The sequence below is a fragment of the Martes martes genome (assembly GCF_963455335.1).
Source record: "Martes martes genome assembly, chromosome: 4".
NCBI lineage: Eukaryota > Metazoa > Chordata > Mammalia > Carnivora > Mustelidae > Martes > Martes martes.
In genome coordinates, this window is record NC_137891.1 from 95362682 (window position 1) to 95375103 (window position 12422).

The window sequence follows — 12422 nt, forward strand, 5'->3', positions numbered from 1 at the left end:
AAACTTGCTTCTTTAGGAAACTACAAGTGAAAACCAAGAATTAACAAAAGGCAACACTTTGGGAAGGTTCTCCCTGAACCCTGAACTAAGAAATTATTCAAATTTTTGTTTTTGTTTTGTTTTGTTTTTGTTGAATACAACCCATTAAATAAAAAACCATGAAGTATGGAAAGAACAATTTAATTGATGAGGGTCATTTTCCTCTAAGTATAGTATCTTGCAAAAAAGCAGTGGTGAAAGAAAAAGAGGCAACCTGGAATACAGGACTGCTAGGAAAAAACCAGCATATGGCTGGGCTGGCAAACCAACTGACAACCTTTACAGCTAAGTTTAAATGCTAAGAGGAGGTACAGCGTATTTCAAAACCCCACTGCCTAGGTTCAAGTCCCAGTTCTACCACTAGCTAGTTAGTAAGACTTTGGGCAGATGAAAGAATCGGGTTCAATTTTCTCATCTTTAATGGGACCTACTGACATTAGGCATACTGACATTACCTACTTCCTAGGATTGTTTGCTGAGGATGAATTAATACAAGTACAAATAGAACATTATCTGGCGTGTAGTAATACTTATCAGCTATTTTCATCCTTATTACCTTAACTTAAAAACTCCCTTTTGTTTGGAAATTTTATAATTTGCTCTAGGCTCCTCAGGTTATTCGGACTTCCTAAATAGAAAAAAATTTCCAAAACTTATACTTACCTAGTTATAACAAAAGGAGTTACACCACTTTTCCCCTCTATATTGAGTCTACATTTTTTTTAATTAAGGGAACCAAAAAGCTCTCCCTCGTCTCATAAATACCATCTGAGAAGCAGCAGAAGACTTAAGAGGCTCACATCTGAAAACTGTTCCTGTGAGACTCACTTTGGAAAAGGTGAAGGGGAAGAGGGTGGCTAGTTTGCTAATTTCAGTAGAAGAATCACTCAACATATGACAACCCAAAGCATAGAATTTACTATCATGTAGTATACCAGAAAATTATTTGGAAGTTAGGCTAAATTTGCATTTACGGGTTTGGAATCTGCTCCTCCGCTCTCCCTGTGGTTTCTCCCTGGTTTACATCGCTATCGCTCTCCTGTCCTCCCGGTAATCTCTCAGTCTCCCCTAGCCCCTCTTTTCCTTCTGCTTGCTCCGACTCTGTCAGAAACCAAACAAACAAGAGAGTCACAGTCAATAAGTAACTGAAGTAAAAAGATAAAAATGCTACCTGCTTCTACTATGACAAGACTGAATCCTGGTTTATTACCACAGAGTACAGACAATGACTTTCTGTTGGGAAAGTCAAGTGTGCTATCAGAAAATATCCTCAAATAATTTAACCTTTTAATTGGCTCACCATATTAATAAACACATTTCCCGTACTTCAGAAAAAAAGGAACTGGATGGACTGAATTACAGAACAATGAAAAAAATGAGGAAGGATGGGAATGTGAAATTTTAAATCTTATTGCAACGCATGGGGTCAGAGCCTCTTTCTTCAGCTATTCTGTTCCTCTGTTGATAGGAGTTTGCAGGAACAGTATGATTCATAAGCTGAAGCAGATAATCTAAACGTACTCCCCAAAAGTACCTCAGCTTGTAGAATTTTTCAGTTCAATAAATAATAATCTTTATTTCTGAATGTAACTCATGAGGTTACATATTCTTAAGCATAATTTTTACATTTTAGGATAAAATTACCTTTTATTTGAAATGTTAATTTTATTTAATAATGGAATAAAAAAAGGAAGTAAGATTCAATATAGAATTTCTGTTTACAACAAATTTCTTCAAGCTTAGTATTTCTGCATATTGAGAGATACATACTTAAACAAGATACAGGACACTGGCACAAGGTCTCAGTGGGCAAGAAATTGATATCACGGCAGTTCAAATACAAAAAGTTAACTGAACTCCCATAATGTGTCAGACAATATCAAAATTAAATAAATAACCAATGTAAAAAGGGTAAATCTTCATATTCAGAGACAGAGTTTAAACCTGTCAAGATCAAAACTGAACAACTAGATACCTACTAAGGACCTGCCTAAAGCAAGATCTGTGGGTCTGATATGATACTATTCGATACAGGAGTTTCCCAACTTACTCTGAAAAGCAGGTGGACATACTATAAATGTTTGTTGGAACGGATCTGTCTGAGTGCAAATTTGGGTGGTTCCAGGCTGCAAGGACACGCCCTGCTGGGCAACTCCAGGAACTGGTGCTGCAGACGATGGGTACAAAGCTGACTGGTAGTTTAGCAATGAGACATCTGAATTAGCCAGGGAAAGAGTAGCAGCTGCTGCAGTAGAACTGGAAGCTAGAACACTGGCCTAAAAACAAAAGGATAATAGTTGTATATGGACATAAAGCAGAAATAACAGTATTTTTACACATGCAGAATCTAGCCAGAAAAACTTAAAAGTTTTAAAATGTAGTATTAACTGTCCCTGAAATAACTCTCTGCTTAAGAAATTTTCCCAGTCTCTAAATTTAAGGCATACTATAAGGTTGAATAAGAAAACACAGAATCAAAAACAGTCCTGTACTAAGGACAGTCTCAGATAAACCCTTATCTCTTCTCTCTGTATAAAAAGTTGCTGGATTTGAGATACCACCAAATCTCATTATAAAGGTAGACCTAGCTAAGAAATTAGGAAGCTCACATCTTCAGTAACAAATATAAATATCACTGTTTGGCAAACAAATGCAAAATCACTCTTAAAGTTAATTATTGGAAACCCCAAACTGAACTCATAGAAACACTGAGTAGACTGGTGGTTGCCAGGGACAGGGCAGCAGGTGGGAGAGAAAGTGGGTGGAGGAAATCAAAGGTAAACTGTAAACTTGCAGTTACAAGATGAATGAGTTCTGAGGATCTAATGTACAGTAGAGAAAAAAATTATTGGAAATACCTTTCAACACATGTAATGAGAAATATAAAATCTTTCTAACAGGGAGAGTCAGTGGCTAAAGTCAGTACAACTAACAGCAGTAAGTAGTACAATAGCTATGGTCCACTTATGAAACTAGGTGAAGACTATAAGGACCTGGATTAGGCCTTTGTATTTAGTTTTTGGTGACACATTACTGGTAAGTGTCATGTCCACCTGGTCTTCCATCAGTTTCGCCATGCAGAAAATTCGTTCAGAAATAACAAGATCACCAAAGCAAAGACTGGTTTCTTTATCTCAACCTGTACTCTTTTTTTTTTTTTTTGTTCAACCTGTACTCTTAACTAGTTCCTACCCCTCTTAGGTTTGAATTTCCAAAATCATTTACTGAATACCTGATTGTGCACTGTATTAAGCTGGTTGCTGAAGCTCATGGTTAGATTTGTGCTTGTATTTGGGGCAACGTGAGTAGTGAAGGGACTCTTGATCTGACTCACTGTATCATACATGTGAACCCTCCGCTTGCAGATCTCCATGTTCTGAAAACAGGACTTAACACTGAAAAGAAAGATTAAAGATTCAGTAAAATGTATGCTAAGATTTAAAAACATAACAAAAACTCAAGATGAATACGGATCAACATTTCTACCCAAGTATATTTAGATAAAATGAATCGAGAGTTTTTATAACCGTAAAGAGAAAAAAGAGACATCTTATTTTTAATCTCATGTTTTTTCAATGAGAAAGGAAAGCATCAGTGAGCCAAATATGCAAGTACCAAGGCCGCTGCTCATGTGATCACTCTGTTTAACTGTAAGATGGTAACACAGGACCACATCATGGTAAGTGCCCCAGACCATACTCACTGATTGCTATGTGGAAAATCCAGAAGGTGGGTCATTGTCACAAACTGATGGTTAAGAGTTTTCAGAGGAGTAATTCTCTTATCTGCATCAATTGTTAGCATTTTTTTTAACAGATCAATATATTCTCTTCGATCCGCCTTCTCTGCCAACATATCTGTTCCCTCCAAGTCTGTGGACATATTTACCTTCCGGGAAAAATTTAGAAATATCACACTTCATCATTTAACCTTTAATGTTGATACTAAGCATATGCATAATACATAGATAGATAGATAAACAGATAATAGATTTCAAGAGAAAAACCTGAGGAAATTCTTTTTATTCCAGAAAAATCATTTTCACAAGTGGAAACTCTTTTTACAAACTAAATAAAATCTTCAATTTGGTAGAGTGTGTTGGTAGAATAAAGCTGAATGAATCTTTTCATTCAAAATTTGGACAAACAAATGAAAGCAATTATTATTACTTAAAAATTCCTATTGTTGAAAAGATTAAGTGACATAATAAATATGAAGTGTTTAAACAGAATTTGGAACACAATATGCACTCAACTAATGTTAGCTCTTATGTATTTATTTAGCAGAGAAAATGGACAGTAAAGAAATCTTCAAAAACAGTATTTCAAAATACTGACAGGCAAAAAGATCAGTTAAGCAAAAGCAAGGGAGAACACATAATTCTAAAAGTATCTTGGTTAGGATTCAAATGTTCTTTTAATACGTGGCAGAATATTAATGAACTTTTATCTCTAAAAAATGAAAATGTACTAGAAGATAACAGATTGAATCTATCTTTAATATAATTAATCAATGGAAGTGTGTCTCTGATTAAGAGATATGGAAATATCTGGCTTCCTGAAACTTTCAATACTCACCTGAGCCATGTCATCTAAACAATTAAAAATGTACTTTCGAGCTTCTTTTGATTTGATTCCAGTCTCCAATTCATGTTCTTCCGGTGTCTATAAAATACAGATTTAAAAAAAAAATTCCATCTGTACGTTATTTTCACATTTTGTTCAAATTAAAGCCAAAACACAAAGAAACAGGTGTCGTCACCTTGTCAATCAGAGATGGCAAATATGAAAGTAATTTACAGCCAGAAAATCTTCTGGCGTATGAATAGGACCTGGATATCTGACTATTCTTTTAATACTGCTAAATTAAATGTGGAAACAATGATGTAGCACATTTCCTGAAGGATGTCATGTAAGAGGGTCATTACCATATTTCTCTTAAAGCTACTTTCAAAGGAAATGATATTTCAAATCCTAACTATTAAATAGGCTCAGGGACAGAGAGTCACAAAGTTACTCAAATTAATTTGAGATCTCTCAAGTTAAAGGAGTAGATTCAGAAGTAAAAAGCAGGGATTTATTTCATGAAAATATATAAGGCCTTAACATGGTGAGTTAGAAAATTATGTTTTTTTCTCATATTTTCTCAGAATTCTCTAAAAAACAGTCATAGCTAAGTTATTCTCGTTCTTCCTGTTCTCGTTCACTTAATGGTGAACACTGTTTTCCATACCCTCTTCTCAGCTGCTGGTTCAAATATACAAAAGAACCTCAGACAACTGAACGGTGTTTAGTTTATTTATTTATTTTTTTTAGCTAAGGATCAGGTCAAATGGGTACAATGAGATAATTTTTCTAAGTACTTCTTCCTGCAAACATACATTGCCACCACCACCATCCCCTTTCCCACGTCCACCTCAAGAACTTAATAACTAAAAAGCTGGGAGTAAGGAGTACAGGAATGGGTAGTATAGTTGGGGAGACAGACCTTAAGCCTCCACAGCGGATACCCCAAATTAGGATCTCTGTTGAAAAACCTCGTTGTTTTTGTCCCAGCACTGAGAAGATATTCAGCGGGCAGGCCTTGTGTTTGTGAAATGTAACGAATCTGAAACATTAAAACATTGATTTGAAGTGGAAAGAGAAAATATTAAAAACTTCTACACTAAGACATTATTAGCTCTAGCCAAATCAATACAAATAAAACGTATCTGTAAATACATAAATATGCAAACCCACTCACAGGTGATTCCCAAATATTTATTCAGTTATTTCTGTGTTACTGTATTTGTCATTTACAAGGAAAACTCAGTTTTGAAAATTTTGTGTATAAACATTTTTGCTTTTCTGTAGACCTCTAATACAAAGTTCAGAAAACTTCAGGTGATTTTTAGGACAGAACAGAATAATTTCCAACAAACTATCTCATGGATCACAAGGGTTTTTCCGTTTCATTTGTTGACATATTACCAAATTGAAAAGATCAGGAAAACATTTTTTTTAAAAGATTTTATTTATTTATTTGACAGACAGAGATCACAAGTAGGCAGAGAGGCGCAGAGAGGCAGGCAGAGAGAGAGGGAAGCAGGCTCCCTGCTGAGCAGAGAGCCCGATGCAGGGCTCAATCCCAGGACCCTGAGATCATGACCCGAGCTGAAGGCAGAGGCTTTATAACCCACTGAGCCACCCAGGCGCCCCCAGGAAAACATTTTTATAAGCTTCTTTTTTCCTTGGTTACTCTAGCTCCCTACTCTAAATTGCCATAGAGCTTCTCTCTCATACCATAAAATTAAATACTAATTTAGTTTCTCTACCCCTACATCACTAGGGGGCAGGCAGTGTGTTCATTCAACCAACATTTACTAAGTACCCACTATGAACTAACCTAGCAGCTCTCAAAGTCTAGTCTGGGGAGCCTTGAGGGTCCCCAAGATCCTTTCAGGGAGTCCACAAACCAAAACTATTTTTTAAATAATACTCAGAAGTTATCTGCCTTTTTCATTCCCTTATGGGTATACAATAGAGATTTCCAGAGAGGATGTGTGATGATGTCATTGCTCTGATGGCTAATGAAACATGTGCTTGTATATGGTTGTGTTTTAAAAATTTTGCAGTTTTATTGTTCAACATTTGTTTGCTTCCACAATTCCAAAGACCCAAGAAAGCAACAGAAGAGGTGATTTGCTTTTCTCTCCACTACTGAGAGTGATACAAGAGGTAATTTTTTTTAACCACCTTTTCCATATTTGAATGGCTGTATTTAAGATAAAATTAGAGAGAAACTTGTAAGCCAGGAAATAAATCTTACTTCCCATCTCTCCCCCTAAAAACTTTTTTTTAAGTTATTTTTTTATTTCATTATTTTAAAAAGATTTAATTTATTTATTTACTAATTTTTTTTGAGAGGGAGAGTGTGTGTTTAAGCCAGAGTAGGGGTAGAGGACAAACGGGGGAGAGACAGACTCTCAAGCAGATGCCATGCTAAATGTGGAGCCTGAAGCAGGGCTCCATCTCATGACCCCTAGATGACGACCTGAGCCAAAATCAGGAGTCCCATGCTTAACTGACAGCTACCCAGGTGCACCCAGTTTTAACTTCTAATGCAGTATATACTAACAGATATAATCTATAATCTAGACAGACTTCTTTGGGATCCTCACCAATTTTTTAACAGTGTAAAGCAGAGGTCAGCAAACTATGGCCTGTAGGCCAAATCTGGCCTGCTTTCATGAGACAATTTCAGGTAACACCAGGATATCACTCTTGAATCTGTGGGAGCTACATAATGGAAGCCAATACAGCATTAACCAAATAGAAAAAAAAAATTTTTCAATGTAGATAAGAACACTTTTTTTTAAAGATTTTCTTTTTATTTATTTATTTGACAGAGAGAGATCACAAGTAGGCAGAGAGGCAGGTAGAGAGAGAGGGGGAAGCAGGCTCCCTGCTGAGCAGAGAGCCTGATACAGAGCTCAATCCCAGGATCCTGGGATCATGACCTGAGCTGAAGGCAGAGGCTTTAGCCCACTGAGCCACCCAGGTTCCCCTAGATAAGAATATTTTAAATATGAACTTCTTTTGCGTACAAAAATGGTGAAATATTTTTTAAAATCCAGAATAAAATTTGTGCAATAAAATACTACTCAGACATTTAAAACAACAGAGTAGAAGAAGGGCAACTGGGTGGCTCAGACAGTTAGGCATCGGACTCTTGATTTTGGCTCAGGTCATGATCTCAGGGTCTTGAGATCGAGTCCCAGGTCGGGACTAGATGCACTAGGCACAGAGCCTGCTTAAGATTCTCTCTTCCTATCCCTCTGCCCCTCCCCACCCTGCTTGCGCACATGTGCATGCTCATGCTCTCAAAATAAGTAAAATAAATAAGTGACAAGAAGTTTAATTATTGACACACAAAGATATTTCACAGCATACCAAGCAGAAAAACAAGATTACAAATTAAATAATCTCACTTTAAAAAAATTACATTTCACTGATTCTAAGAGGCATATTTTTTCACACTATTATCTTTGAAATCAAGATATGTCTCACAACTGATAACTGTCATGGTTTAACTGGCAGCATTCTTTCTTACAGGTACAGAAAAATGGTGTATCTTTCAGTCAGTAGTGTCTTAAATATGACCAAATACAGTATATATGCTCCTCTATATCCCTAAGTTTATCATGTGGAATAGAACTATATATAGCACATACATTCATTCATTCTTTTAGGAAGTACTTATTGAGTGAGGCACTGGTGATTTTAAAAATAGATATGGTTCCTGCTCTCATAAACCCTGCAGTCAAGTGAGGGAGACAGACACTGAATATTCAAACTGAATTGGCATTCTGAAAAAAAGAAACAAGCTTCTATAAAAATGCGTAGCAAAGGAACCCATCTAGACTGGGGACTGGTAAGGAAAAGCTCCTTGAGAAAGTAACGCTTGAGCTAATAAATGAGTAGGCACTGACTAGATGAAATGAATGGGTGGTACAGAAGCATTCCAGACTATGAGAACAGTACGTACAAGGGGCCTTTGCTGGAAGGATGCATATTCTTAACTAGTGCTGAAATGATGCCAATAGCACTTTTCAAAAAGCAAGAAGAAATGGTATATGATCAAACAGAGGGAGAGAGAAAGGGGAAGGACAACCTATGTAGGGGCTCAGAGGCCATATTAAGAATTTAGCCCTTCATTCCGAAAGTATTTTAAAAACCACTGAAGAACAGGGAAGTAGCATGATCAATTTGTGTTTTGTAAAAATCACTCTGTAAAAAAACTGGAGATCTATGTATATAATTGGAGATTATGTATATAATTTATATATTATGTAGAAAAGTATTATATAATTATTTACTTAGTATCTGTTTCCCATCACCAAACTATAGCCTCCATGAGGGCAAGTATAATGTTTTATGCAGCACTATATCCCCACTCTCTAAGGTAGGTACTCAATAAATACATGATGAAAATTAACAAATTATATACATAAATAAATACAAAATATGCCAAATCATAAAGGGTCACCTCTGAAGGGTGAAACTACTAAAGGTTAAAAGTTTTATCTCTTGGTTTACTGCATCTTTTTCTAATTTTTCTATAATGATGCACTTAAAGAATTAAAACATTTAAAAATTTTAATATTACAGAATGAGTTTCATTGTGAAAGTAGAATGGGAAGCTATCATCCAGATACTGCTTTTCACATAGCTTATAATACAGCAAAAACAAAAGTCCTGGGTGGCTCAGTTGGTTGGACGATTGCCTTCAGCTCGGGTCATGATCCCGGAGTCCTGGGATCGGGTCCCGCATCGGGCTCCCTGCTCCATGGGGAGTCTGCTTCTCCCTCTGACCTTCTCCCGTCTCATGCTCTCTCTCACTGTCTCTCTCTCAAATAAATAAATAAAATCTTTAAAAAAATAAAATAAAACAAACAAAAAAAAAAACCAAAAGTCCTGTATTTATGCAAACAAAGCATTATTGTCATTTGTTATATTAAACAAAATGTTTTCAACAGATCTGAAGCTATTAACTAATATTTCAAGAATCACAAATATCTGCTATAAAATCTGCTATAGTATTCATGAAAAACCTTTAGCTGATATCATACTTAATAGTGAAATACTGAATTATTTTCCCCCTAAAATCTGGAACAAGACAAGGATTTCTGCTCTTATACTTCTATTCAACACTGTTACTACTGCTTTAATACAAAGCAATTAGGCAAGAAAAAAAAGGAATTCAAACTGGAAAGGAAGATGTAAAACTATTTTTATTTGTAGATGACTTTATCTTATAGTTAGAAAATTGTAAGGATTCCATTAAAACAATGAGAACTAGAGTTCTATCAGAAAACTACTCAAGGGGGGCACCTGGGTGGCTCAGTTGGTTAAGCAACTGCCTTTGGCTCAGGTCATGATCCCGGAGTCCCAGGATCGAGTGCCACATCGGGCTCCCTACTCAGCGAAGAGTCTGCTTCTCCCTCTGACCCTCTCCCTTCTCGTGCTCTTTGCTCTCAAATTTAAAAAGAAGAAGAAGAGGAGGAGGAGGAAGAGAAGAGAAAACTACTAGAGGGGCACCAGGATGCCTAGTAGATAGAGTATCCAACTCTTGATCATGAGTTCAAGTCCAATGAATTCAACCCCCACACTGGGAATACAGATTACTTAATAAAAATAATAAAGTAAAAGAACCTTAAAAAAAAAAAAGAAAACTACTAGAAAGAGTTCAACAAGTTTGAAGAATAAAAGATCAATTACAAAACTCATTGTATTTCTATACATTAGCAATGAATAACCTGAAAATAAAATTAAGAAAATAATTCCATTTACCACCACATCAAAAAAAAAAATAGAATACTTAGAAATAAATTTAATAAGAGAGATGTAAAACTTGTACTCTGAATATTACAAAATGTTGCTAAAGAAAACCTAAAAAAATCTGGTCACATTTATGGGATCAGAAGACAATATTGTTAAGATGGTGATACCTCCCGGGGCACCTGGGTGGCTCAGTGGGTTAAAGCCTCTGCGTTCAGCTCAGGTCATGATCTCAGGGTCCTGGGATCGAGCCCCACATGGGCTCTCTGCTTAGCAGGGAGCCTGCTTCCCTTCCTCTCTGCCTGCCTCTCTCCTTACTTGTGATCTCTGTCTGTCAAATAAATAAATTAAAAAAAAAAATGGTGATACCTCCCAGAGATTCAATGGACTCGACTTTTTAAACAAAACAACCAATAATTATTTTGTAGAAATTAAAAAAAAAATTAAAATTCACATGGAATCTCAAGGGCCCTTGAATAGCCAAAACAATCTTGAAAAAGAAAAAAGTTAGGGGCACCTGGGTGGCTCAGTGAGTTAAACCTCTGCCTTCTGCTCAGGCCATGATCTCAGGGTCCTGGGATCGAGCCCCGCATCGGGCTCTCTGCTCAGCAGGGAACCTGCTTTCCCCCTCTCTCTCTGCCTGCCTATCAGCCTACTTGTGATCTCTCTCTCTCTCTCAAATAAATAAATAAAGTCTTTTAAAAAAAAAAAGAAAAGAAAAAGTTAGAGGACTCACACTTCCTAGCTTCAAAACTGACCACAAAACTACAGTAATCAAAACAGTGTAATACTGGATAAACACAGATATATAGATCAATGGAACAGAACTTAAGAGTCCACAAATAAATCACTGTATTTACGACCAATTGATTTTTGATAAGGATGCAAAGAGGTAGGGAAAGAACAGTCTTACAGAAAATGGTGTTAGAAAAACTGAATATCCACATCCAAAACAATGAAATTGAACCCTTGCTTTATTTTATATAGAAAAATCTACTTAAAATGGCTCAAAGACCTAAAGGCAAGAGATAAAACTATAAAATCTTAGAAGAAAACACAGGAGAACAGCTTCATGACTTTGGATTTGGTAATAATTTCTCGGATATGATACCACAAGTACAAGCAACAAAAGGAAAAGCAAACAAATTGGACTCCATCGAAATTAAAAACTTTTGTGCAAACAATGCTATCAATACAGTGAAAAGGCAACCCTAAGGAATTGGAGAGAGTTTTTGCGAATTATATATCTGATAAGGGATTAATACCCAGAATATATACAAACTCTACAACTCAATACTAAATAACCCAATTCAAAAATGGGCCATGGACTTGAGTAGACTTTTCTAAAGATTGATTGATTGTTTGATTGATTGATTTTTAGAGCGCTGTTGGGGAGAGATTCCTGAGTGCAGTGGAGGGAAGAGGAGAGGGAGGGGGAGAATCTCAAGCAGATCCCTCACTGAGCACAGACCCTGACTTGGGCTTTATCTAATGACCTCAAGATCATGACCTGAGCCAAAATCAAAAGTTGGACACTCAACTGACTGAGCCACTCGTGCACACCTTGAGTAGACTTCTCTAAAGAAGATATACAGATATCTAGTAAGCACATAAAATGATGCTCAACATCACTAGTTGTTAGAAAAATGGAAATCAAAATCACAATGAGATTATCACTTCACATGCCTAAGGATGGCTGCTACTTTTTAAAAAAAGAAAGAAAATAACTAGTATTAGCAAGGATATAGAGAAATTGGAACTCTTGTGTATTGCTGGTAGGAACGTAAAATGGCGTGACCACTGTGAAAAAGTTTGTTTAAACATAAAATTACCATATGACCCAACAATTCTACTTCTAGCTATACACCCCCAAAAATTGAAAACAGGAACTTAAACACTTGTATGTCAATGTTCATAGCACCATTTTTCACAATAGCCAAAAGACGATTAACTCAGTGTCCATCAACACTCGAATGGACAAACAAAATGTGGTATACATATATACAATGGAACATTATTCAGCCATAAAAAATAATGACGTTCTGATAACAGGCTACAGCATGG

General features: G+C 36.2%; 1 protein-coding gene across 1 annotated transcript in view; it reads right to left on the reverse strand.

Annotated features, from left to right (window-relative positions):
- HIPK1 (homeodomain interacting protein kinase 1) overlaps positions 1–12422 on the reverse strand; it is a 51866-nt gene that overhangs the window by 17401 nt on the left and 22043 nt on the right. The window contains exons 4-8 of the mRNA XM_080800545.1: positions 5527–5646; positions 4617–4703; positions 3743–3927; positions 3272–3434; positions 2090–2315 (exon numbers count right to left, since the gene is read on the reverse strand). Coding sequence (XP_080656671.1) covers positions 2090–2315; positions 3272–3434; positions 3743–3927; positions 4617–4703; positions 5527–5646 — 781 coding nt within the window. The remainder of the gene's footprint in view (positions 1–2089; positions 2316–3271; positions 3435–3742; positions 3928–4616; positions 4704–5526; positions 5647–12422) is intronic.